Source organism: Paraphaeosphaeria sporulosa, assembly GCF_001642045.1.
Source record: "Paraphaeosphaeria sporulosa strain AP3s5-JAC2a unplaced genomic scaffold CC84scaffold_7, whole genome shotgun sequence".
Taxonomy (NCBI): domain Eukaryota; kingdom Fungi; phylum Ascomycota; class Dothideomycetes; order Pleosporales; family Didymosphaeriaceae; genus Paraphaeosphaeria; species Paraphaeosphaeria sporulosa.
In genome coordinates this window covers 813,154-838,953 of record NW_017253366.1, presented here as the reverse complement: position 1 = coordinate 838,953, position 25,800 = coordinate 813,154, and the positions used below count along the sequence as shown (strand labels likewise).

Sequence of the window (25,800 nt, the reverse complement as noted above, 5' to 3'; positions counted from 1 at the left end):
AGCATTGTGGGAAAAAGAGAACCGTTAGAAGAGGATGTTTCAAGCCTCGTTGGCCGGGGTGCGGTGGCATGTTCGGAGGTGCTCGCTGACCTATCATCGTGGTTCGGTATGATCGTGCCTAGATTGCCCAGTCATTTTGTCTGTAGAGCAGTCACAGTCGAAGCAGTACAGTCTACACATGCAGTACACATTTGAAAACCCAGCAAAGTCGTAAACCTAAGTGTGAAGGAACTCCGGCAAGGTGGGTCGGACTCTCATCGCGGCCCTGACGGTACCATAGCTGTTCGATGCACATTGGCTGCCCGCACTCACTCCATCCTGCCTTGGTGGTGTCTGAAGGGCCTCCTATCAACGCCTAGATGTTCGAGTAAGGACATAGCCGTGCGCGACTTTGTTTCAGGCGTTTGGATGCCAAAAAAATGGTAAAGGAGTGTGTTCAGTTGAGGCTGATGCGGCCATCTGGCGCTGCTAGCCGAATCAGGGAAGGTACAGGAACGTATCGGATGACCGCGCCAGCTAGTGTCCGCGGGAAGATCTCAGCCACTTGCCATCAGATAGTGACATTCAATCCCGCAACCCTTCGAAATTGTGTAATTTCTGAAGGCGAATCTAGCCCTTTGTCCCACGCATTCATCATGCGAATTGACTGGTGAGGCTTCCGATACAAAGAGGTGGGCTCCGCGGAATCCGTTGCAATACAACCTCTAGACTCTGAAGTCGAACTATGCGAAGTGGGCAATGCCACAGGAACTGGGTTCAGGGCTCAAGTATACGATTTCGTGATCCTGTTCATTCATCTTGATTGCGCAACGCAACATTCCATACGTCATAAGCGAGCCGCGAAAGACTGTCATCGTACATCATTCCGATATCACCATCACTAACCCTCCCTCCGGTTGTGAAGTGCATATCCCAGCCGGTCCAAGAGGAGTCCATGAATCAAGCCTTGTTTGTTCCATCAGTGCCGGCCCCATGGATTCCGGTTATGCAATTTTGTGACATGACATCAATTGGGACTGCCCAATAGTGTTTACTCTGGAAGTCACAAGCCGAACTCCATGCTCCGCGTCATTTCGTCGTTGCTGCATTCCATCTGGTGGACGTCGCTTGACTCCAGTTCACAAGCGAGACTCATGCGTGAGACTTGAGCAATCTTGGACGGATATCCCTCATGTCTTATCGACTTTGAAGGCAGAACGCGAATGTAGGTATGGCCTGGTCAATTTAAGACGATTCAACCACCTGAAGTACATTATTGTCGACCTTTGGCGATCATGAGCGAACAATCGTTTACATATCATCAAGTTGACCTTTGCGTTTGTTCTTCAGCCTACGGCAAAGGTATCCGGCTTTCGTTCTGGAGTTTCATCTAGAGTAATTCAAGCTGGGCCCAATGAAGGAGGCATGCGCGGATTGGATACACAGGTTCATAATTTTGTGTGATTTTGGCTTCGGTCAAGTGCATTGACGGCAGCGTGCGATGTCAGAGAGGTTCAAGTCATGCATTGCGTATAGCATTTCAAAATTGCGAGGAAGGCATCGGCCTGGGTCTGTCTCGTTCGATTAGTATCTCCGTCATGCAGAATTATCTTATAAGTTCGAGCAAGCAAATGCGTACCGGTGCTCATATTTTCCAAAGCACGAGAGCAAGACTTTCGGGAATGTAGGTACGTGTTTTGATGCCACAATGGGAAGCTTGGCTTCAGTGCCTGATGAGGAGAGACACATGCATATTCGTTATTTAGACCGCAAAAAGGGCCACAAAAATCACGAACGGTGCTTTTAGTCTCAGATTGGGAAGCTGATGTGAGCGTGAAGGGAAGGCAAAGCCTGGTAGGACTTTTTGTACGTGATGGAGGCGCATGTCATGGTTGGGGGATCACGTAGTGAACGCAGATAGGATTCATCACTCGTGGAAATCGCGGGTCTTGTTCGATAGGATATCAAAAGCCTTTGAGGTGATATTGGAAGGTTTTTCGACGTGTTCTCCTAAGAACTTGAGCCGTTGTCTTCTGATCCCATGGCCACATATCGTGCTGTTACAGACTTTTCAACCACTTCCTCAACGCCTCCGCCGTCTCCTTCGGCGCCTCTTCCGCCCCAAAATGCCCTACCCCACCACCCAGCGCATAAAACTGCGCCTCTCCCTCCACCCACCCCTTCCACACCTCCGGAAAATCATACCTCTGCCCAATATAACTCTCACTGTACACTAGCAGCGTCTTCACCGCGATCTTCCTCCCCTCCTCCCTCCACCCCTTCTCAACCTCCACATCCACCGTAGCACCAGCCTCATAGTCCTTGTTACTCGCATCCAGCGTATGGGGCTGTTCGAAGAAGCCCCTATATACAGCCAGCGCGTCGTCTGCTTTGAAAGACGACAAGGCTGAAGGGGTCTTACCTGCCCATCGCAGACACATCTCCTCGCACCAATTGCCCGGTCCGAACGCTGTGATCATGCGCGTGGCGAGATCCACGTTCGCGAGCAGCGGCCAGTGGAAGTAGCCGACGACTTCGGCGGGATTTTTGGAGGCTTCCCACTGGATGGTGGTGGGGACGATGTCGATGAGACAGATGCCCTTGATAGATACGCTGGGGAAGCCTTGGACGGCGAGGTGGTGTGCGACTCGCGCGCCGCGGTCGTGGCCGATGAGAACAATCGGCAAATTATCGAGGGGCTTGCTGCTTGTTCGCTTGGCTTCTGTAATAAGGGCTGCTAGGACGGTGGAGCCGACGGAGTACTTGGAGTTGTCCGGTATGGGGGCGCTAGCGCCGTACCCTGGAAGGTCGGCCGCGAAGATGGGTGCATTGGATGGGAGGAGGGGGATCAGGTGTCGCCACATGAATGAGGATTGTGGGTATCCGTGGATGAGTACGAGGACTGGGTTTTGCTCGGAAGCTGCGCCGAGACCACGGCTGTAGCTGACGACTTGTTCTTTATTGACCGTCATCTTCTGCATTCCCAAGCTCTCGAGCTTCTCATCTTGGATGGAGACTGCTGATGCAGACATAGTGGGATACGTAGTCGATGTTCTGATCTGAATGCAAGTTGTTCTCGATGAATTTAGCTACTCGTAATAGGCTAAACGTCAATGATACTGGCCGAAGGCTTGTGATTGTCCTCGTAGGTTCCCAAGAATTTTTTACTTTGTTCCCGTTCTTGCGTTGCTGCTGTTGATTGCGCTCTTTGGTCGATGCCCAGTAGCTTTATAATCAGACATGACCTCGGGATTATGACGTTAGCGCTACTGACGCGGACTAGTCGCATGCGTTACATATGCGCCGGCGGAAGCCCAGAGTGGGCAATGAATGGTGCAGCACAATGTGATTGGGAGAAATGAAGGAGAACTTCAAACCGTAACAGGGTATATTGTGACATGTTGGTGAGTAGCGCCTCGGTAAGTGCAAATCAAATCCTGACGCCGTCGCTATGCAAAGCAGTCTCATCATGCACCCCTCACTGTTCTCTCGCCAAGATCATCTTCTCTCGTTCAGCTTGCCGCCTGACTTTGCCCTTCTTGCTATGCCGACGTTCATTCTCCTCCTTCCTCTTGACCGACGCCAGCTCCTCTGTCTTAATTTCGCCGGCCTTCTTCACCTGCTTGGGTACGTGCCTGTGTCGTGCAATACGCTTGATCTCGGGCATATGTACGTAGCGTTCCTTCAATGATTCGTTGTACTGAAGCTTTTGACGTTGTGCGGCTGACTTGACACCCTGCCTGGATGAAGCCTTCGCTCTCCATAGGCGGACGTTACCGTCATCGCTGCCGCTCAGTACGTAGTTGTTGTCTGCGCTCCATGCTACAGAGAACACTCTCTGCATTCGCTTGGTGTGGTAGATGTCTCTTGCGTGGCCCTTCTGGCGTTCCCATAGGCGCACCGACCGATCATAGGAGCCGGATACCAGCTCTTCACCGGTGGGGCTAAACTCGACGCTCATGACCGCTGCGACGTGACCCTTGTAGACGTTCAAGGCTCGCTTCATGTTCCTCATGTCGAAAGCATAAACGTTGTGGTCTTCGTTCGCTACCGCAAAGTTGAAAGCCTCCATAGGGTTCCAAGCAATACAGTTTGAGGCCAGATGCAGCACTGTTCGGTGCAAGGGAGAGCCCGTTCTGAGGTCGTACAGTATGATGGCACGATCCGTTGCTGCGGATGCGATTATAGACGTTTCGACCTGGTTCCACGCCAATGCGTTGATGGTGTCGATCGCCGTAGGCCAGTTCAGTGTCTGCACGGGCGCGCCTGATGCTCTTGAGATGTCGTATATAGAGACTTTGTCCGACGAAGCCGCGAAGTTGGGCAGGTTGCGGTGGTGTGCAACGGATGAGAATGCGCCTCCATGCCACGTCGCCACCGGTGGGCTCCTGGATGATGTGGTGTATGGGTCGAAGAGCTGGATCTTCTGGTCTGAACCGCATGTCAAAAGTTTCCTGTCTCTGGTCCAGCACATGCCCTTGACCATGTTCTCGTGCGCTTGTGCCTGGATAAAGTCAGCATAGACCAACAAGGGGAATCCGGAATCGTGCGTGTTGCAGCCAAGAAAGGAATGTCCCTTCATCCGCAAGATTGCACATGTTCCGTAGATACGGTGATTCATACCTGCCACTTTTCCTCCCTACTGGACTGATCCCAGACTTTCACAATGCCGTCTCCGCTACCGGATGCAAGGTGTTCCAAACTTTCCGGATCCTTTGCCAAACTGTATACGCCATCGACATGGCCAGGCTCGAAGTCACCCAAGAAGGGTTGCGCGAACATCCTTTCCATCTTGACCGCGGTGAGGGCGCGGGTGTATTCGCGGGCGCGCTCGAAGGGATGTTGCGTGCTGCAGCGCATTAGCAGGCAATCTTTGGGAAAGTGAGAGTCTCAATTACGGGTCAAGGTTGCGTGTCAGTTTGGCGACACTGGAGCCGGGCGCCTGCGCTGAAGACGCAGGCCTGCTGAGAGCGCGAATCTTCATTTTGGGTTCGTGGTGTCGCTACTCAATCATGTCCTGGCACGTGTCGAACGGAGGGGCGTCGGAAGCTGCGTAAAACGAATACTAAAGAACCGAGGCAGACAACGTCTGGTACTATGTTCTTGAGAAGTCGTATGGCATCGTCGCAAGCCCGCCCGAACTTTTCGAAGATGCCAAGCATGCACGTCTTTTTGGCGGGGCCGGAAGAAAGGTTTTTCCCAACCGGCGATCCACACGGGCAAGTGCAAATGAGTCCGTGCGAAGCGAGCCCAGCACATTAGATTTCGAACCTCACCAACCCCATCAACATCAACGACCGCCCATCCACACTAACCGCAGGACAGCAAAGATGAAGTTGTGAGTACCGCCCGAATACTCTGCTGGGAAGATCGTGTGCGTGCGATTGCAATTTTCATGCGCATTGGGTCTGCAGGACGTCTTGGAACATGTCGCTAACAGATCTTTCTACAGCCTCAAGGTCGGACGCGTTGTCGTATGTCGCAAACCACTCGAATCGCCTGCTCGCACAAACTCACGAAATTCTAGATCATCACCCGGGGCCGCTATGCCGGAAAGAAGTGTGTGATCATTTCTCCCCTCGACAACGGCACCAAGTCGCATCCCTTCCCGCACGCCCTCGTCGCCGGCATCGAGCGCTACCCCTCCAAGGTCACTCGCCGCATGTCGAAGAAGAAGCAGGACAAGAAGAGCAAGGTCAAGCCCTTCGTCAAGCAGGTCAACTGTGCGTACCACCCTCGGCGGTGTGTGGAGGCCCTCGGCTAATTTTGGCAGACACCCACATCATGCCCACCCGATACACCCTCGAGCTCGAGAACCTTAAGGGCGTTGTCTCGGCCGACACATTCAAGGAGGTTTCTCAGCGGGAGGAGGCAAAGAAGACGGTCAAGAAGGCCTTTGAGGAGCGGTACACGTCCGGCAAGAACAGGTGGTTCTTCACTCCCTTACAGTTCTAAGCTTTCTTTCGGTCACGGCTGGGCGTCGACGGGCATGGTTTGACAATCGAGATGATCCTGCATGAGTATGCCAAGGGAAATGACCGGGTGCGCAGAGCCGACGGAGGTCTGCCGCTCGAGCGTGTATTTCGATAAACAGAGCACAAAAATCAAGGCTTTGGGGTCGAACCGGCGATGTTCATCAAAAGTGAGGAAGTGTTTATAACGCCCATCATGGAATACCCATAGGACAATATCACGAATGCAAGACACTGAGGCGGGTCCCACCGTGATGAGCGACAAGGAGCATCTCGACGTCATTCCTGGCGACCACTCAGCTCCATCGCAAGGCTCTTGACGGACAAGCTTGACACTGTTGCTGCCGGGCGTCTCAGTTGCACCACCGACCATCACCTTGCTCACAACAACACGTTCCGTCCGTCTGAGAATCCGACTTTCTCCCCATGTCAGACTCGCAATAACTGTTCGTGCTATTAGTTGACCATCTGAAGCACGTCCACTACTGCGTATTGCATCACCGATCATCAGGGCCTATCATAGATCACACGGTCGTTGAGTGAGTCATAAAGTTTCTATCCCTAGAGGCCAAAGAAAAGGTATCTAAGCAATACTACAAGAAAGCATGAACAATCCTGCCCCATTATTACTGCCAAGCGTCCATCACTTTTCTCAAACCAGGATCACAAGTCGGAACACCCCACCTATTTCTGCTTCTTCTAGAAGCACGTCAGCTCAGGTTCTACTTCAACGCCGACCTGCACCGTGCGCCTAGCCTAGGACAAACTCACCTCATTAACCTTCTTGTTCACCTCCTTGTGCCCCTTCTGCCAGTACTCCACCAACAACGTATACCCATCGAGCCCAATCTTCAGCTCAGTGCTAATAAGCGCCTTGACACTCTTCACCACGCCATCCCCCCTCGTCTTGCTGTACTCATCCTGCCACGTGCCGACCACGTACGCCCGGCCCTTGCCCGCGAGTGCGAACGGCAGACCCACGTACTCCGACACCGTCTGCTTGAGCTTGCTGGTGTCCTCCTTAACAATGGGGAACCGCGTGTCGACCTTGGAGAGGCCGCTGTCGCCGAGCTCGTCGGCGCGCGAGAGGTACGGCGAGAGGTAGGAGTACGGTGTCTGCAGGTAGGGGTGCAGCGGCGCGACGAACGAGTTGTAGGTCTTGTGCACGAGGTTGAGGGACTTTGCGCCGTAGGGGTGCGATTTGTAGAACTCGAGGCCGTCGTTGACAACCGGGTAGGTCTGCAGGTGCTGTGTTTGGTCAGTACGAGCACGAGAGAGGAAGAAGGGGTCCGAGTTGGAGTGGGATGGATGCTGTTGAAAGGGACGCACCGATAGGACTTTCGACTGCGGCTTCTCGCCGTTAGTGAGGCGCGTTGTCATCTCGCCGTTGACAGTGTCCTTCTCGGCGTGAGGCATCGAGTGCGATTATGAAGCTGTAGCGACGTGTGAATGTGGTGATACGGTGGGGGTAAACGGATGGCAGCGATGTTATTGTCTGACAAGAACGTCTAGCCCAGCATACCTTATTTATGCGACAATTGCAGGAAGTGACGAAGGTGTGGCGCGCGGTCCTGAAAACGGCGGCTGCGTCTCTGGAGGAAGTGTGTCAGTCGCGGCGTGAATGGCATGTGAAAGGCCCTCTTTCTGTATTATCGATAAGGCGCACTGGTGGAGCGTACTGTGTGAATATGCAAGTGCTGCTATAACGATGGCGACCTTCTCAATCGGTCAGAAAGCGCGAGGGGCGAAGGAAGAGCGGAGGCCGACGGAGTCGAAACGTTATCATAAGCTTCGTCCCTCTTGCAGCCCGCTCGCGAAATATAAGGCGTGTTATTTCGTGATTGCCCGCGAAGCATTCCACTGGACAGGCGCGGACGGCGCATGTGAAAGGGTGCACGGGCCATATCTGTCCAACGTCACATCCAAGCGGCAACTTTCTTTGGGCCCAGGGCTGCATCAAAAGCGCCCCCGCCGCAGCCCAGACTCTGTTGACATGCCGCGCTCACGCGAATACGAGGCCGCGGGCGCATCACCTACAACGCGCTGCCGGTTGACAAACGCGCAGCTTCCGGTCCCCGCGTGTTGAGCGTTGGGCACAGGGTTTGCGGGGTGTGCAGGTCGACCAGCTTCAACAGTCAATCCCATACGCTCGCTACGCCAGCGGGTTGACTGGCAGGCGCGTTCGGCAGCTTGAGATTGTATGCTGATGGACGGGGATGAAGAATGAGGGGGCGGCATGCGCTCATGTTTACCACCGCAGGCAGACCCGTCTTCAATTGGCTCTGTGTCTTATCTGCGCGCGCTTCGACATCAGTGTTTGGCAGGGGCGACTGCGGCCAGATTATGTTTCATTCCGATATTGGTGCGCTCAAGTCCTTGGGAGGCGAGACAACGGCGCTATGCGGAGCTGCGTCAACCGCTGTGGAGTGTTGAGTTGAGAGAAAGAAAGCATGTGAAGGAGGATCTCTCGCCTGTGCGGCACGCTTCCGTGGCGTGGGCCAGTCTTGGCCTTGGCCAGCCTTATCAGAACATTGTGCAATCGCTCGTCGACGCAAATTTTCGCACCGTGCGGCGACTTCAGGTGCTGCCGAAACACCTCGGCCTAGAGAGTCAGTCTTTTAAACCATTGCCTAGGTATCGAAAAGGCGGAAGTGCCCTTGCATAGGTGACACAGCGTCAGTGGTGGTGGGTCGTTCACGCCACTGTGGAGAGACTACAAAGGTCCTTTCACGTGTTTATGCACCAGCCACGGCGTTGAACGATGTATGCAGCGAAGCGAGCTCAACAGCTTGAGGCGAGGCTGGGATGCAGCTTGGCTCAACGGATACGACCGGACAAACATTGAAGCTAGTTTAAAGTTGAAGAGTTAGCATAGCTCGATATGCTCTCCTGGTCTCTGGAGGCCCTTAGGGAACGCGCGATAGTGCACTAGCTCGGTGGCTCTTGTACGCCGTAATGAGTCGTGTTCTTATTCAAGAGTAGAGTCTTCAATAGAGGTGCGGTACAAGAGAGATTTGTCAAAGGTTTATGCAGTGCTTGGTGTAATGCTCGGGAAGACTGTGACATGGCACATTTGGGTTTATCAGTAACACTGCATGTGCGCGACACTGCGGTGTGAAGAGAAACCATTGGTGTCACGTTCCCAGGTCCAACCTTGGAAACTGTGCTCTCTTACTGCTGCAAACTGGTCGCACGGTCTCAAGACACAGGTGAATGTGTAGTTTCGACTATACTAGTGGGCTTCTTGAGCGGAGAAGCTGGCAGAAGTAGCATCTGACTGCGCTGTCCTATGGCCAGCTAGAAGAGAATATCTGATCCTCACAGTGTCAACCGGGCGCAGGTTTGATCTACACCTTAACGAATGCTTCACAATGAGCAATTCTACAAAAATGGTATTGTTCACCACCTCTGAATGTGAATGTCGTTTAGTATCGTAGCTTTGGAAAAGCAACGGGGGAAATACCCAAGCTACACGCCTTCTAGATGCTCAGGTACGGACAAAAGACAACCCAGCTATGCTCGAGATGCCAGCATTTATTCGCGTTCCTTAACAGTCCCTCCGTCACCGACTTGACGGTCCGGTACAATGAAATCAAGGGCTTGGACAATAGCTGCCACACATTTCTGATCATCAGACGTGCAGAGCTCATTGGTCTGTTTGATTTCGATGCAGTGCTTTAATTGAATCCAAATACCGCGATTGCAGTTGTATATTCTTCTACAACTGGGCAAGACCCTATATGTGCCCGGTAACTGGGTGCGTTCGAAACCAGAGCTGAGTAAATACCAGACCATGGAGGCACAACTCACCACTCCCATGAATCCAAGGGACGACTTATTCCATCGAAACCAAGTTCTGATCAATGTATCAGACCTGCCTGTCTTCCCTGGGGATGATAACTGTTTTGGTACGATCAAAGATTGGATAAAGACGTGCACAGAACAACACGACAAGTGCCGCAAAGCGTCCGGCTTTTCAAAGCAGCGAAAGTTTCTCCCAACGCGATTGGTCGAGATCTTGGACAGCCACCAGCTATGGATCAACCATACGAGTTCCGCCAGAAATCAGCGAGACCTTCAGTATACCACTCTGAGTTATCAATGGAACCTGCACGAAGATCTGAAGCTTCTCCTGTCAAATCTAGGCCAATAAACAAAGTGGATTCCAATTAATACGTTCCGTCCAGCCTTCTTTAATACGGTAGATGCTACGCTGCGACGTTGGTTTTTAATATACGTGGATCGATGCGCTCTATATCATCCGGGATGATAAAGAGGATTGGTGAATAGAGTCTTCTATAATGGGATAGGTTTACGAACACGCTTCTCTGAATCTATCGGCAAGTGCAGCAGCTACTAGGCGTTCGGAGAGAACAGTGCTATACGTAAAGCGAGCACCAAATGTGTTTTCCGGCATCCCTTCAGTTTCATCAGGGTCTGAGGATGGCAAGAATGGGTTCTTTATGATGACCTTTCTGAAGAGGAAGAATACTACGATCCAATACACAAGCGCGGCTGGGTCATACAAGAAAGACTACTGAGTTCCCGCACGATGCTTTTTGGTAACCAGCTCAAGTGGGAATGCGCGACGATGCTCGCATGCGAGTATGATCCCAAGGGACACCCTTGACTCAAATATTATAGCTACTGTTCATATTAGCTGGCTTATAGACCCCCATTCCGCCTGTCAATTTTGTTAACGACCCAACCAGATTGACCACGCGGGTAGCCGGTTCAGCGTCAAACCAAATCCGAAACTAGGCAAGCAAGCTATGTACTAGAATTCGGAACACCTTGTTGGACGGTACATGAGAGATGGCCTTACAGTCACTACAGATAGATTTCCAGCAATAGCAGGGGTAGCCAAACGCTTCCAAGATGTTTTTGAAGATGAATATGTAGCTGGCCTACGGAAAATCAAAATTTATTATTCCATGCTATGGTATTGCGATCCATATAGTGAAGAAGAAGTGTTCGGCGAATGCATAGGTACGTCCTCGCGGGCTTGCTCCCGTTCCTTAGTGATCTCTAATGAAGAATACTCAGCACCTTCTTGGTCTTGGGAATCACATCCCATCTTTGAGCCGGGCGTAAAGATCCTTAGGCACCTAGAAGGCAGCTACAGGTTCTTTGTCAGGCAACATATCTTCATAGCTGAGATCCAAGAGGTCGTAACGACTGCAGTGGCGGATCCGATGGTCCAGCTCACAAGCAGATACCTGAAGATTAGCGGGCATGTGGAAAAGACCCACCCAAAACTCACATGCTAGAACGATGCGAGATCATGGCGGCATGGTGATTTGGGAGACCACTACGATCGATTCGGTACAGACAACAAAACGTAATGCGGAGGCATGCTTCATCTTGCCAAGATTCTGGGAACTGGAAAGGGGGTACATGAAGTCGTTGGAGCAGGGCCGCCTTTCAGGTACATCTCTGTATGATCATTGAACCAACGGGGGACAAATCGAATGAGTATAGACGGGTGGGAATATCCCGTCTTCTGTGGGGTGAACTAACTCCGCAGGAGAAACCAGAAGACTGTCTAGAGTTCTGTAGGTTCGATTTGGATAATGTGCAGCTCAAACCTGTGACACTTGTCTGACTGCAGTCAAAATGAAGGTTATATAGACTACAAACATTTCTGCGTATGGCCTTCTAAAACCGACTGTGCTTCAACATTGTCCTTTGTCCACAGCTATGATGACCAAATCCGAATCTTATCCCCATCTAAAATGGTCCCCATTGCTGCCGAGGGCTTGATGTGGAATCGAATATTGCACTCCCGCTGTGCTACAGAGTATGAGCAGCGCAAACGGACCACCACGAAGATCCCCATTAGCATTTCGATTATTCAGGGATTAGAGGAATATCGAAATGAGGGCCAGGTAGATGCTGAGATGCGCTCCGTGCGTATCATCGTTTCAGATCGTGCGGTCGACAGGATGTTCATTTTGTTTGAAAGTCACGATCTTCGGCGTGCCATCGAATAGACCTCTACCATTACTACCGGGTATCCAGTTGTCATCCTGCGTTGGATCTCTTCTTTTCTTTCATCTCAAAGTTTAAATTTTTAATTCTATTTCTAGAAGCGCGTTGAGAGCGTGAGAAGCGACTCCAACGAGGTCCTAATTAGGGCGAAGCAGAAGGGGTTCCCATGTTCATCCATTGCAATTAACCCGTACCGGTATTCGGGGTGATGGACATTACTTCCACCTCCGCAACATGAGACAACATTTCGCCCTACTCTGGTGGATGTTTGCCCACTACAAACATACTTGCAATCTACCTCTTCCTCTGCTTTGCGGTTACTCTGACGGCTAATATGATGACCTGCACACCATAGACTCTAGCGATAGAGGATTCGACTTTCCCTGGTGAAGGAGAGTGTAAAGCGAAATTCCGTCAATGTCCTTGGAGATGCCATCACCATGCCCCGTCGGCTTTCCCGTACATCTCACAGAATCCCGTCGACACTCCGTCAATGATTACAGATTCGCCTCAATAGCCTTCCTCAATTCTTTCGGTTTAGCACCTGTCACGCCCTCTTGAATATCTCCATCCTTGAAGATACTGAATGTCGGCATCTGGCTAACACCCAATTCTTGAGCTATATCCTCCGTCTCTTCCACATCATATGTATAGAAGTGAACATCTGGATATTCAGAAACGATTTTCTGGACTTCCGGGGCAATGGCTTTGCATTGCGCGCACCAAGTGGCGGTGCCCTCGAGGACGGTCACGCCCTCGTACATGACGGCTTTCAGGTACGCGGCTTTGGATTCGAGCTTTGGAATCGTGGATACAGACATCTTGGGCTTTGTGGGAATGTTGACAACGGTTCAGACTTGTGCGGTGTAGATGTAGGAGGTGTTGTGAAGGAGGGCAATTACGTCATATTTCGATCAGGCTAACTGTCTTCGGACAAATACCTCGGTTCTCATTTCTGAGCACTGAGCAACTCGTGTCTCAACGCGACCTGAGCACCGCATCATGCCTTAGACTTCTCCTCCTGCTCCTTGAATACATGCTCGGAATCCAAAACCCTATCCATACTCGCGTGCTTGACGAACGCGCTTGCAACCCCAGCTAACACCGCCACCCCCAAGAGCACCTCGAAAAGGTTCCGGAATGCTTCAGCATACGCGACGCGATAGGATGCCGTTTCTGCACTGTCTGGCATCGAGTTCAGAACCAGGATGAACGCCTCTGCGTCTTTAGCGACGCGCTGGTCCAGGCCTTTTGCAGCGAGGTGCACAAGCATTCTGTTTTGGAACACGGTACCTGAGTCGCGGATTGGAAGTCAGCTCAATGGCACATCTCTCTTTGTATTTGTGATCGACGTACCGCCAAAGGCTACACCAAGACACATCCCGAATGTCCTCATGAACGTATACATAGCAGCGGCATACGCGCCGTCGCGTTCTGTGGCGAGCGCCTGCAGCGCGAAGTTAAGAGATGTTAAAACGAGACCATGGCTAGGTCCGATTGTGAGGAAGAGCAGGATCCAGCCATATGTGGGTGTAGAACTCGAGAGGATGATGAGCAGCCCGGTCGAGACGATGATGGTGGCCCAACCAGACCAGATCGCCCATCTATAGCGACCCAATCGCGTCATAACCCCACCAACGATGACTGATGTAGGTATGAGGCCGCCGATGATGGGGACGAGTCCGACTCCGGATAACATAGGCCCGTAGGCCTGTGCTGACTGAAGATACATAGGAAGGTAGTAGAGGTGGGCGAACATCTGGAGCAGAGTTGTATCAGAACCTTGCCGCAGCCGAGCTGGGAGGACATCGAGGGTAGGAAAATGAGGACTTACCAACAGACCCTGCAGCACGGAACATGCATACGCCGCTGTTGCAGCGTGGTCTTTGAACAGCCAGAGTCTAAGGAAAGGCTGCGGAGCCCCATGGCGCTCCCAGCATAAGGTCGCTACAATACCTGCAACTCCCAGGACTATCGGCACAATCGTTCGCCAACTGTTCCAAGGGTATTGTGTGCCGCCCCATGTAATGCCGATGAGAAAGCTACATGTGCTTGATATGAACAGAAAAGCTCCCAACCAATCAGTTTTCATAAGCCGGTCCTGGAGGCTTGCACGTTGCGCTCGCAGTCTCACCACAAATGGGACCATAGCGAGCCCGATTCCACAAAAAGGAAAGTTGATATAGAAGATCCATCTCCACGTGGTATGCTCAGCAAACCCACCGCCTGCGATGGGACCACTGAGCAAGCCTACTGCCTAGGAAAAGTCAGCGTACGTCGCCGATATATCCACACATACCCCAGTCTCACTCACTCACCCACGCAAGCTGTATGAGGCTGTAGTACTTGGGTCGTTGTCGGAGTGGTACTATGTCGGTCATTATGACAAGGACTAAAGATAACGCCCCACCGCCCCCGACACCCTGTATTGAGCGGCCCGCAAGCAAAGTGCGAAAGTTCTCCGCCAGACAGCATAATACTGTTCCGATCGTGAAAAGCAAGAGCGAGGAGAAGAGCAGTTGACGGCGGCCGAAAGCATCGGACAGTGATACGATGAATGGTTGGAAGATGGCGCATGTTACGAGGTAGGATGTTCCAGCCCAGAAGGTTTCGTTTGCATTACCGTGAAGGCTTCGAGCTATGGCCTACTCATGTGAGCATTAGGCTAAGTGTTCTAGAACGGAATCGAACTTACAGGAAGAACAGGTCCTAGAATTGAACTATCCAGTGATACTATGAGGGAAATGATGGCCAGGTTGAGAAAGATGAGCCATTCGCTTCGACTGGGCTTCCACTCAGTAGACTGGACGGGCTCAGTGCCTGTGACAGCCGCACTCTCATCTTTGGCCTCGTGTTCAGCATCTCCTGATTTCTCGCTCAAAGAATTCTCTTCGGTCATCTTGGTCTTCTCTTTCATTCAGGCTCCCAGACAGTGAAAGATTGGAAGACCGGTTTGGCAGCAGCAAGGCAGCAGTCGGTCAACTCGACGCAAGGCTGAGCAAGTGCGTTTCTAAGAAATATGTGAGATATGCGCGACACTCGGCCTTTAGGACCAAGACAGGACTTGTGACGCGGCCTTTGTGGCCCTGGAATGGATTGAGTAAGAGTAAGATAAGTACACATATGCGGCGGAGAGCTGCATGCAACCGAATGCGGTCATCGTGGAAGGGTTGAGTAAGCTGTAGTCGGCGATACTCTCACTGATCGACGCGTGCTTGAAGGTTGTAGGATTACGCTATTTACTAGCACGGTGCAAACGAGCCTGTGTCATACGAACTCAGGTCCGCGGGTGGGGGCCGCAAGGCTGCCCTGGTCGGACACATCGCGAAGGATTCCCTCGTTCATCCCCACGATTTAGGATCTGGTCCACGCGTGTGTTTACGCTAGCAAGGAATTCTCACCGAACCTGGGGCCGGAAATCGACCATCTTGTTCGTAAGACCTCGAGTGAAGCGTGCCGGCCAAGCGTAAGCTCGCGCTGACTGGATGCTGGTGCGCCAACCAAGTGCATCGCAGAGGCTCGGCTTGCGCAGTAATGCCGCGATTCGTGATAGCCAGCTCGTCCATATCGACCACGCTGCTACCTAGCGTGCCCGATGGATAGTACCGAACTGACTAGTAACAGGCTGCATTGCACATAGTCATCACGACGAGCACAGCAATTCCCCAAAACAGCGACCTGACAATGATTGAGTTTCAACGAACATTTAGCAATTGGATGCGACTTATGGTATTGATGGGGCTGTCTTGGTGGCTACCAAGATTCGTACAAATGGTGAGTGCAGTATTCCCATGAGCCAATAGCCTTGCCTCGTCTCTCGTATCGGTACATCGAATCTGCACGATGTCAGCCTACACAAGACCCCACAACCAGGTCAGCCCGACGTTACTACCCCTTCTGTTATGGTGTGTTTTGTGGGGTGAAGCTCTGAGGCAGTGGCACGCCACGAAACTGCTCATATCAGGGACCACATGGGGTTCAAGTCTTATCTTTCCGGCTGCAAACATGCCTGAACGTGCATGCCTAATATGAGATTGATACTTGGAGCCCAAAGACAGTGTGTCATTCGGCGACTTCTGAATCTAGTATCGCGCCATGGCTAGGAATACTTCTCGTGGCAAGCCCAGAAGCAGGACCTCAAGGGCTTATGCAGATCCGAGCAATCGTGGACCCAAGCGCATCGGAAGTGAGATCGTGCTGAGGCATTATGCCGATTCTTCAGCTCACTTGGCAATGGAGGAAGGGCTGGCCGGTCCCGCGGAAGGATCCGGACGCCCATGTACATGGCGATAGGTACATAACCTTGGCAGAGTCTCATCAGCTTGAGTCCTTTTGCAAATCCATCTTCAAGGGCATTCATAGACGTTTTAGCACAGCTCGCTGATTCTTCCGACGTTTTCATCAAAGGAAGCTATCAGTAATTTTCGACGTGCTCCCTTCACCCTATTTCCAGCACGATAAACGACCATGGCAGTTCCAGCTGGACAAGAGGATCGCTACCATACAGACGGCGTCCGCGAGTCAGAGACTCCGAGCACCAATGTTTTCCGAACAATCGGAACAGCGAGCTCACAACCTCATGATGTTCGAATGAATGGCAATGGGCATCAAGACATCGATACTCCGCCTCCCATCGCTATTGTGGGCATGGCTTTGCGGCTCCCGGGGGGCGTATCATCCCCAGAAGGTCTGTGGGACCTGCTCATTAACAAACGAGACGGTCGGAGTCCGATACCCAGCAATCGTTACAATGTCGAGGCCTTCCATGGACCACGTGCAAGAAAGGGTGAGGTTGCTTCACAGCATGGCTACTTCCTAGACGACTCTCTAGAACACCTTGACGCATCGTTCTTTGCCATGTCAAAGGCAGAGATCTCGCAGCTCGACCCACAGCAGAAACTGTTGCTGGAGGTGGTCTATGAATGTATGGAAAGTGCTGGACAATCGAACTGGAGGGGTAGCAAGGTTGGCTGCTATGTGGGTGTCTTCGGGGAGGACTGGCTGGATCTTTGCAACAAAGATACCCAATCTTTCGATATGTACCGTATATCCGGCACTGGAGATTTTGCGATCTCGAACAGGATCTCATACGAATATGACCTAAAAGGGCCAAGGTGGGTTCTTCCAATTTGATTCCTTGCATCATCCTCCGCCAGCGTAAGAAGCGTCTTGTTCCCCCAAACACCCAGGAGGCATTCTACGCTCATGAATGATCGTTGACACAAAACAGCATGACAATTCGAACCGGCTGCTCCTCGGCACTTGTCGGTCTGGATGAAGCTTGTCAGGCCCTGGCCAATGGCCACTGTACATCTGCAATAGTTGCCGGCACGAACATCATTATCAGCCCAACAATGTCCCAACACATGACACAGCAGGGCGTATTGTCTGCTGAAGGGTCGTGCAAGACTTTCGACGCGACTGCTGATGGATACGCTCGCGGTGAAGCTATCAACGCGGTATACATAAAAAAACTGAACGATGCCCTCAGAGATGGCGATCCAATCCGTGCGGTAATCCGCTCTACATTTCAGAATTGTGACGGGAAGACGGCTGGACTCACCAACCCGAGCTCGCAAGCGCACGAGGACATGATGCGAACGGCATACAGCCAAGCCCAGTTACCGGTGTCACGCACTGCGTACGTTGAGTGCCATGGTACAGGGACGGCGGTTGGTGACCCCCTCGAAACTGTGGCAATCGGTAAAGTTTTCGGCGGATCTGGTGTGTATATTGGATCGGTTTGTGCGCCTCTTCTGGTTGCCCGCAACATTATCTAACATGAACAGGTGAAACCAAATGTTGGTCATTCAGAAGGTGCTTCCGGCATCACCAGCCTGATTAAAGCAGTTCTCGCCCTGGAACACCGGACAATACCCCCAAACATCAAGTTCTCGACACCGAACCCAAAAAGTATGCAAAGCTTCATTTCTCGTAGAGAGCCTTATCTGACGAAATGTACCCAGTCCCTTTCAAGGAGGCCAATCTGAAGGTCCCTGTGGAGCCAACGCTATGGCCTGTCGATCGAGCCGAGAGGGTCAGTGTCAACTCTTTCGGTATTGGAGGTGCTAACGCTCATGTGAGTAATGCTTTCGCAAAAATATTTCATATACATCGGATCTGATCCTTGAACTACAGGTCATACTGGACTCCGCTGCCTCATTCCTTGGAGCATGGACCGAAAGACATGCTCAGGCAACAGGACCAAGGGCGGCATCTGCCCCTCACCTCCTTGCGCTCTCCGCGAACACTCCCGACTCTCTTCGCAGGCGTGTGACGAATATCCAACAGTTTCTAGAGTCTCGTTTCGACGCCCTCAATGATATCGCCCACACTCTAGCGTATCGTCGCGAGCACCTGCCCTACCGCGCGTTCGGTGTAGTCACCGAGAAGAAACTTCTAAAATTCTCCAGCTTTCAGAAGAGACCTCGGACTTGCCCTGCAGTGAATTTTGTATTCACCGGTCAAGGAGCTCAATGGGCTGGAATGGGTGTCGAGCTAATGGCAACTTTCCCTAGCTTCCATGATGACATGCTTTACCTAAATAGCGTACTACATACGCTGCCAGACGGACCTTCGTGGTCTTTGCTAGGTAGAAGTTGACATAATACCGTGCAAATACTCCAAAAGCTGATTCCTGACAGAGGAGCTGGGCGCCGGGAAGGACTCGTCTCGGATCAACAAGGCTGAGCTTTCACAGCCACTGTGTACCGCACTGCAAATTGGCTTGGTGAATCTGCTAGCAAGATGGGGTATCATTCCCTCAGCTGTGGTGGGCCATTCCAGCGGAGAAATTGCCGCAGCGTATGCATCAAAGGCAATCTCTGCCGAAGCTGCGATCGTCATTGCATATTACCGTGGTATGGTGACGAGGACTAAGACTTGCGCAGGGGCAATGGCTGCGATCGGCCTCGGCCGCGAAGAAGTAGCTAGGTTCTTAGTCGATGGCGTCGTGGTTGCATGCGAGAACAGTCCCAAGAGCGTCACCCTCTCCGGCGATGCCGAAAAACTTGACCAAGTCATGACTATCATGAAGAAAGACCTACCTGACGTGTTTTGCAGACATCTGAAGGTCGAAATGGCGTATCATTCGCGTGAGTGTTTCTCTCAGGCGAGCTTTTGGGGACGTTGCAAAACTGACGCGAAACTAGATCACATGGGCGAGTTCGGAGAGCAATACGAGTCTTTGATGGAACCACATATCCACAGCGAGGTGCCGTCTGCTAGGTTCTACTCCAGCATATACGGAAAAGTGATCACGGATGCTGGCAGACTGGACGCGCCTTACTGGAGAGCAAATATGGAAAATCCCGTGCTCTTCTTCACGGCCATCAACTCCATCCTGGATGCCACCCAAACTGAGTCAAGTATTTTCCTGGAAGTGGGTCCCCATTCCGCTCTCGCCGGGCCACTCCGCCAAATATTCCAGCATAAGCAACCTACAGTCACGCCAACATACATTTCCACGCTGGCTAGAAGTGAGGACCAGGTCCACAGCATCCTTTCCACGGCAGGGCAGCTATTCCAGCAAGGACTGGCTGTGGACTTCAACGCTATTAATGGACCCGGTATAGTCTTGACTGATCTCCCGTCATACCCCTGGCAGCACGATACGAATTACTGGAAAGAGTCTCGCGTAACGCAAAACTGGAGGTTACGGGTGTTTCCCCACCATGAGCTTCTCGGGTCGCGCATCCTGGAAAGCAGCGATATCGAACCATCGTGGAGAAACGTGTTGCACCTGGATAGCGTGCCTTGGTTGCGAGATCATAAGATTATCGAGGACATTGTTTTCCCAGCTGCGGGGTACATTGCCACTATTGGTGAGGCGATTCGCCAATTGACTGGCGCGAAGGAGTACAGTATCAAGAGACTCGTTGTCAAGAGTGCGTTTGTTATGCACGAAGGTCAGAGCTCGGAGTTGGTCACCAGCTTGAAGCCAGTTTCACTGACAGACAGCCTGGACTCATCATGGTTTGATTTCACCATTGCCTCGCATGATGGTGTGAAATGGACGAAACATTGCGTTGGACAAGCTCGCGGAGGATCCACTCAACCAATGACTTCTAGAAGTATCGATGTTCACCCGCGCACAGTGCAGTCGAACGTATGGTACCCGGCCATGAAGAGGATAGGTCTGAACTACGGACCATGTTTTCGAGGCCTGCGAGATATCACTGCTCATCCTGTCCAACCTGTTGCTACCGCAAACGTGCAACACGACCCAGAAGAACACAACAGCGTCTACGCTACCCATCCCACCATCATCGACCAAATTCTCCAACTGTTCACCGTGGCAATGTCCAATGGGCTGGCGCGACGGCTTGGCAAGCTCGCCATTCCAGCAGTGATAGGTGAGCTGTACGTTGGTGAATGTGGCACATCCATCGAAATGGGAGTAGAAGCACAGTTAACCCCCAAGGGTGCCATTCATGGCTCCGCGTTTGCAACATCGAACGGCAGGCTCGTACTTTCGCTCACCGAATCGACGTTCAATCCTCTTGAAACCGACGGTGCTGGCCCGGGGGACCAGGACAATCTGGCGGCAGTACGATTGGAGTGGAGGCCAGACATTAACTTCGTGCCTGCCGCAGAGCTGATACGTCCTCGAGGAAACAAGAATGAATCCATCCTATTGGTAGAGAGGGTCGCAGTTTTGTGTATGATTGAGACGGCCTCGCGCATAGCCTCTTTCGATGTCGCCTCAGAGCATTTGCAGAAATTCCGATCGTGGCTGGAGATGGAGGTAGCACGCATGGCAAATGGGCAATATAATATTGTTCCTGAGGCCAAAGCATGGACAAGAGTGTCATCGGAGGAGCGCCTTAAACTTCTGAGTCAAGCACAAGCACATGCCTTTGCCAAAGATGACAGTTCTTCGGTCGCCTCCACTATTCAAAGTATACTCGATAACTGCGATGACATCTTTCATGATCGCGTTAGCGGAATCGAGCTTCTGCTACCCAACAACGGGCTCGCCAGCATCTATACCTTCTATCAAGAAATGGTTGATTTTTCCGACTACTTCGAGCTCCTCGGTCACTCTCAGCCGACCATGCGAGTCCTTGAGGTAGGTGCCGGAACAGGAGGCACCACATCCTGGATCTTGAAGGCGCTCCAAACAGCTGAAGGAGCCCGTCTGTACTCAAAGTATCACTACACCGACATCTCGGCAGGGTTCTTCCCTACCGCAAAGGAGAAGTTCAAGCAGTATACCGGAATTGAATACTCGGTGTTAGACATTGCCAAAGACGTTGTTGAGCAAGGTTTTGAGCCTGGGACCTACGACGTTGTTGTTGCATCGAATGTTCTGCATGCCACGCCGAGCCTGCACAAAACCTTGACCAACGTGAGAAAGCTTCTTGCGCCAGGAGGTCGGTTGTTCTTGCAAGAGTTGAGTCCGAACCTACGGTGGACGAACTATATCATGGGTATTCTTCCAGGGTGGTGGCTCGGTGAAGCAGATTCGCGACCTAACGAGCCTTTTGTGTCCCCATCGCGGTGGAACGAAGAACTTCGTGCTGCGGGTTTCAGCGGCGTGGACAGTCTTGTGTACGACAATGCTGAACCGCTTCAGATCAATGCAAACATCTTCTCTACGGTTTTCGAAGCACAAACTCAGCCGGAAAGGGAAATCAGCCTGCTTTACTATGCCGAGAAGAGCGCTGCTGCCCATGAAATTGCGGAGCATTTCGTCCAACAAGGTTATGCGGTGAACTGGCAAACAATCGACCAAGGACCTAACATGGACCAAACGACTGTTGTCCTGCTAGACTTAGATCGTCCATTCCTCTACAACATGTCAGCAGACGATTGGACCAGCATCCAGACCTTCTTCTCGCACTGCAGTGCCCAATACAGCCACATCATCTGGGTGACGCAAGCTGTTCAGGTCCACTGCTCAAACCCATCATACGGTCTACTGCCCGGCTTTGCGCGCTCCCTCCGCTCCGAACTCTCGCTCGATTTCGCAACGTTCGAGATCGACAGATTCGGCACAGAAGCCTGGAAAGCTCTCGTAGGTCTCGCGGATGGGTTTCAACAACGGCGAAGAAAAGAAACACTCGGCCCTGAATACGAGTACGCGTTTTTCGACGGGAAGATACACACTAGCAGGTTCCACTGGATCTCTTCAATCGAAGACAACGATCAAAATGAAATGACGGAACCGGAAGCCAGGTTGGAAATCGGAAAATACGGACTTTTGGGATCTCTTACATGGAAAGATTTCGAGAAGGAAGGAGTACTGCAAGGTGACGAGGTGGAGGTGCAGGTCCGTAGCGTCGGGCTTAATTTCAGGGTATGACTGTTCAACGGAACTCGTAAGATGAGCGACACTACTGATACTCTTCTAGGATGTCCTTGTAAGTCTAGGCATTGTGGATGGCCCGAATCATAAGCTCGGTCTCGAAGGTTCCGGCGTGATCACTAGAACTGCCCCAGGAGTCGATAGATTGAGTGTCGGTGATAGAGTGTTTATCTGCGACAGAGGATGTCTGTCCACGAAGATGGTGACTTCAGCCAAGTTGTGCGCGCGTTTACCTGATGCGCTGAGTTTCGAGGATGCTGCTACCATGCCCTGTGTCTACAGTACTGTTATCCATTCGCTAGTCAACCTCGGAGGGCTCGAAGACGGACAGGTAAGTCCCACATCTACAGTTTCTGGACGAGAGCTTGCATATACTGCGTTATCCCAAGAGAAATGCGGTCTGGATTTTCACGTTGCTGGACGGTGCTAATGAGTGAATAGACCGTTCTGATCCATTCGGCCTGTGGTGGAGTTGGTATAGCAGCAATCCAGATTTGCCGTATGCTAGGAGCAGAGGTAGGCTTGCCACAATCTCATACCGATTAGCACTGACCTTTCCAGATCTTCGCAACGGTAGGCAGCGAAGAGAAAGTTCAATATCTCATCGACACATTCAGAATCCCACGCGATCGGATTTTCGACTCCAGAAGCTCGTCTTTCCTACCAGACCTTATGCGCGAAACGAACGGCAAGGGCGTGGACTTGGTTTTGAACTCACTGTCGGGCGAGCTTCTTCACGCGTCCTGGAAGTGCGTAGCACCGTTCGGGAAAATGCTCGAGATCGGGAAACGCGACTTCATCGGGCACGCGCAATTGAGTATGGACGTCTTTGAGGCAAATCGGTCGTTTTGGGGTATCGACCTCGCGCAACTGATAGAAGAGAGGCCTCAAACATGCCAGAGGTACTCAAATAATACCCGGAGTCTGCTCAAATCACTAATATAGCTACAGGCTCCTCGAACAGTGTCTCACTTATTACCGGCAGGGTGGAATCGAACCAATTCGACCAGTGAAGGTCTTCCAAGCGACGCAGACTGTCGATGCATTCAGATATATGCAAAGTGGCCAACACCTCGGCAAGATTGTTATCAACATGCCCGAATCCATGCAGGAGTTGCAAACACAGGCACGACCTCAAGAGATAAGGTTCTCCGCGAATGCATCATATCTATTAGTTGGTGGCCTCGGTGGCCTCGGCCGTGCTGTGTCGACATGGATGGTTGAGCGAGGAGCCCGGAGTTTCGTATATCTCTCCAGGTCAGCGGGATCTACAGCCGACGATAAAATATTCTTTAAAGAGCTCGAAGCGCAAGGCTGCGAAGCGGTCGCAATTGCTGGCAGCGTAACTTCTGAGGATGACGTAAAGAGCGCGATAGCATTAGCTGAGAAACCCATCTCTGGTATCATACAGCTTTCCATGGTACTGAGAGTAAGTTGATTTCCAGGCACAGAAAGGCTTTCGGACCTAACAATATACAGGACCAGAACTTTCTGAAGATGAATCACGAAGATTGGGAGACGCCACTTTCTTCCAAGGTCCACGGCACTTGGAACCTACACAATGCATTCCAAGACACCAAACTGGATTTCTTCCTCCTCTTCAGCTCCCTCTCCGGGATAGTGGGTCAATGGGGTCAAAGCAACTACGCCGCTTCTAACACGTTCCTCGACTCCTTCGTCCAATATCGACATAGCCTAGGGCTACCGGCATCTGTAATCGACGTAGGCGTAATGGAGGACATAGGCTATGTAAGCCAGAACGCTGCAGTACTAGAGATGTTCCGTTCGTACAGCATGCACGGACTGAAGGAATCAGATCTCCTTCGGGCCATCGAAATCTCCATCACAAGATCAATTCCAGGGCTACGGACAGCCGGGAGATACTGCAACTTGGGTCAATTGACGACCGGACTGGCTTCGAGGAAGTCTATCATGGATTCCAGCAACAGAGCAGTCTGGAAACACGACGTACGTATGGCGCTTTACAGGAATCGCGAACCAGAGAAGCAGTCTAGCTCCAGTACAGCCAGCGAGGGTTTGAAAGACTTTTTGGCTTCGATCGCCGCCACTCCTGCAATGCTCGACGAGAAAGAGAATGCAGACTTCCTCACACAGGAGATTGGAAAGCGTATAAGATCATTCATGATCCAATCGGATGAAGAAGTGGATATCAAAATGTCGCTCTCGGATATGGGCGTCGACTCGCTGGTCAGTATTGAGATTCGGAACTGGTGGAGGATGGGGCTTGGATTAGAAATTAGTGTGCTGGAGATCATGAGCGCGGGCTCGATTGAGAGGCTGGGAGCGATAGCACTAGAATCCTTGCGGTATAAGAATGTACCTAAAGATGGGCCGCATCCTGGGTTGGCTATGAAAGCACCATAAGGAGGATGAAGTATAGGGTGGAGAGATGCAATCGATACTTTCCATCCATTCTCAATTTCAACCTTACCCAATTGTGTTTATGTCCTTGGCGCGCCAACCGAATGCGGTACCGGTACAGTCTAAGAGACTGCGCTAGCGTCTGACTCAAGCCCAAGCCGCATTGCAGCTTTCGAAGACTATCTTCTACTCGTAAATGTGTCACAATCCCATTCCTGCATTATACGACGTGCTTCTACTCGACGTTTTTCCTACCAGGTGAGCCGTGCAGGGATGAATGGCAAGCAGAGCGACGTCAGATCTACACCCCTTCTCCTACGAATACCTGGGGAGTTGCGCAACCACGTTTACAACTATGTTCTGGATGATTTCCTCGACAGCGACGGACATCGTCGTTTCGGAGGACTGCTTCGTCGAAAATACGGCCCCTGGAATGCCAATGGAGTTTTTCTCGACCCGAACCGCCACGAAGCGCGACGACGAAAGGTTAGCCTCCTTCAAGTGTGCCGTGTACTTCGCCAGGAATTTCGATCATTATTGCTAAAGGCTCCATTGGACATAACTATCGATATAGCCGCTACATATATCGATGCCTTTTACCCTCTACCGACGACTCTTCCTGCAGAGACCGAGTTTCCACCATGCAGGATCTTGTTGAAGCAGAGTCCTAAACCTGGACGTGTCTTCATCACAGAACTGCTCAAACGCTTGTACGACCGTCCTCAGCTTGAATTTGCATTTGAGGAGGCGTGGCCGCAGGGTGGCCTAGGTCGAGAACTGAATTTTCTCTTCGCGGACAAGGACCGGGCGCTCCTGTGGAAATCTGCGCTCCAATCCACCGTTAAAAAGATTGTGTACTCAGAAGCCCACTCAGAAGCTACTTTGCAAAATGGCCAATCAGAAGAGCCATACAGGATCTACGGAATAAAGGCAGACCTGCATATTTTTGTCGAGACTTACGGTATGAGGCCTGCTCATCTGATCGAACCCTCTAGGTCTTCTGTGCCTATACTATTACACAAATACCTGGCCGAGTTAGGTCTAGTGAGGCAGAAACAAGGCCCTATCAGCTTGAGTTCTTCCAGCAGATCTTGCTTTTCTCGTGATGGGCAGCTCCGCCGGGAACTTGGCTTCGGATTGAAGAAGTCGACTTAGAGACTGGCTGCC

At 51.7% G+C, this 25,800-nt stretch overlaps 8 protein-coding genes across 8 annotated transcripts; 3 read left to right on the top strand and 5 right to left on the bottom strand.

The window, feature by feature from the left end:
• Positions 1-1,861: 1,861 nt before the first annotated feature.
• On the bottom strand, positions 1,862-3,316 carry CC84DRAFT_1165886 (alpha/beta-hydrolase). The gene has a single exon (XM_018178819.1). It carries the CDS (start codon positions 3,009-3,011, stop codon positions 2,040-2,042), a length of 972 nt encoding a protein of 323 aa, XP_018034054.1. The 5' UTR covers positions 3,012-3,316; the 3' UTR covers positions 1,862-2,039.
• A 15-nt stretch (positions 3,317-3,331) lies between these two features.
• Positions 3,332-5,177, bottom strand: CC84DRAFT_1165885 (putative small nucleolar ribonucleoprotein complex subunit). Its single transcript, XM_018178818.1, has 3 exons — positions 4,878-5,177; positions 4,603-4,828; positions 3,332-4,483 (listed from the first exon to the last, which is right to left on the bottom strand). Exons 1-3 carry the CDS (start codon positions 4,961-4,963, stop codon positions 3,458-3,460), a joined length of 1,338 nt encoding a protein of 445 aa, XP_018034053.1. The 5' UTR covers positions 4,964-5,177; the 3' UTR covers positions 3,332-3,457.
• A 132-nt stretch (positions 5,178-5,309) lies between these two features.
• Positions 5,310-5,934, top strand: CC84DRAFT_1218978 (uncharacterized protein; the record flags this gene model as incomplete). The annotated part of the gene is made up of 4 exons (XM_018183047.1): positions 5,310-5,317; positions 5,432-5,453; positions 5,507-5,702; positions 5,753-5,934. 4 exons carry the CDS (start codon positions 5,310-5,312, stop codon positions 5,932-5,934), a joined length of 408 nt encoding a protein of 135 aa, XP_018034052.1.
• Positions 5,935-6,583: 649 nt separating this feature from the next.
• On the bottom strand, positions 6,584-7,865 carry CC84DRAFT_862878 (CAP20-like protein). The gene is made up of 4 exons (XM_018187682.1): positions 7,631-7,865; positions 7,474-7,543; positions 7,281-7,384; positions 6,584-7,199 (listed from the first exon to the last, which is right to left on the bottom strand). The coding sequence occupies exons 3-4, from the start codon at positions 7,365-7,367 to the stop codon at positions 6,708-6,710; spliced, it is 579 nt and encodes a 192-aa protein (XP_018034051.1). The 5' UTR covers positions 7,368-7,384; positions 7,474-7,543; positions 7,631-7,865; the 3' UTR covers positions 6,584-6,707.
• Positions 7,866-12,048: 4,183 nt separating this feature from the next.
• CC84DRAFT_1165883 (thioredoxin-like protein) lies at positions 12,049-12,807 on the bottom strand. The gene has a single exon (XM_018178817.1). The coding sequence runs from the start codon at positions 12,761-12,763 to the stop codon at positions 12,440-12,442; it is 324 nt and encodes a 107-aa protein (XP_018034050.1). The 5' UTR covers positions 12,764-12,807; the 3' UTR covers positions 12,049-12,439.
• Positions 12,808-12,942: 135 nt separating this feature from the next.
• On the bottom strand, positions 12,943-14,841 carry CC84DRAFT_1197356 (MFS general substrate transporter; the record flags this gene model as incomplete). Its single annotated transcript, XM_018181517.1, has 5 exons — positions 12,943-13,235; positions 13,299-13,701; positions 13,777-14,199; positions 14,261-14,587; positions 14,638-14,841. The coding sequence occupies 5 exons, from the start codon at positions 14,839-14,841 to the stop codon at positions 12,943-12,945; spliced, it is 1,650 nt and encodes a 549-aa protein (XP_018034049.1).
• A 1,718-nt stretch (positions 14,842-16,559) lies between these two features.
• CC84DRAFT_1123105 (fatty acid synthase S-acetyltransferase) lies at positions 16,560-24,604 on the top strand (the record flags this gene model as incomplete). The annotated part of the gene is made up of 12 exons (XM_018175650.1): positions 16,560-17,056; positions 17,173-17,683; positions 17,732-17,855; positions 17,909-18,021; positions 18,081-18,534; positions 18,587-19,036; positions 19,094-22,242; positions 22,298-22,582; positions 22,693-22,767; positions 22,813-23,153; positions 23,203-23,680; positions 23,731-24,604. Coding segments are annotated over exons 1-12 (7,320 nt in total), but the record flags the coding sequence as incomplete, so codon positions are not given.
• Positions 24,605-24,906: 302 nt separating this feature from the next.
• Positions 24,907-25,788, top strand: CC84DRAFT_1218973 (uncharacterized protein; the record flags this gene model as incomplete). Its single annotated transcript, XM_018183046.1, has 1 exon — positions 24,907-25,788. One exon carries the CDS (start codon positions 24,907-24,909, stop codon positions 25,786-25,788), a length of 882 nt encoding a protein of 293 aa, XP_018034047.1.
• Positions 25,789-25,800: the final 12 nt, after the last annotated feature.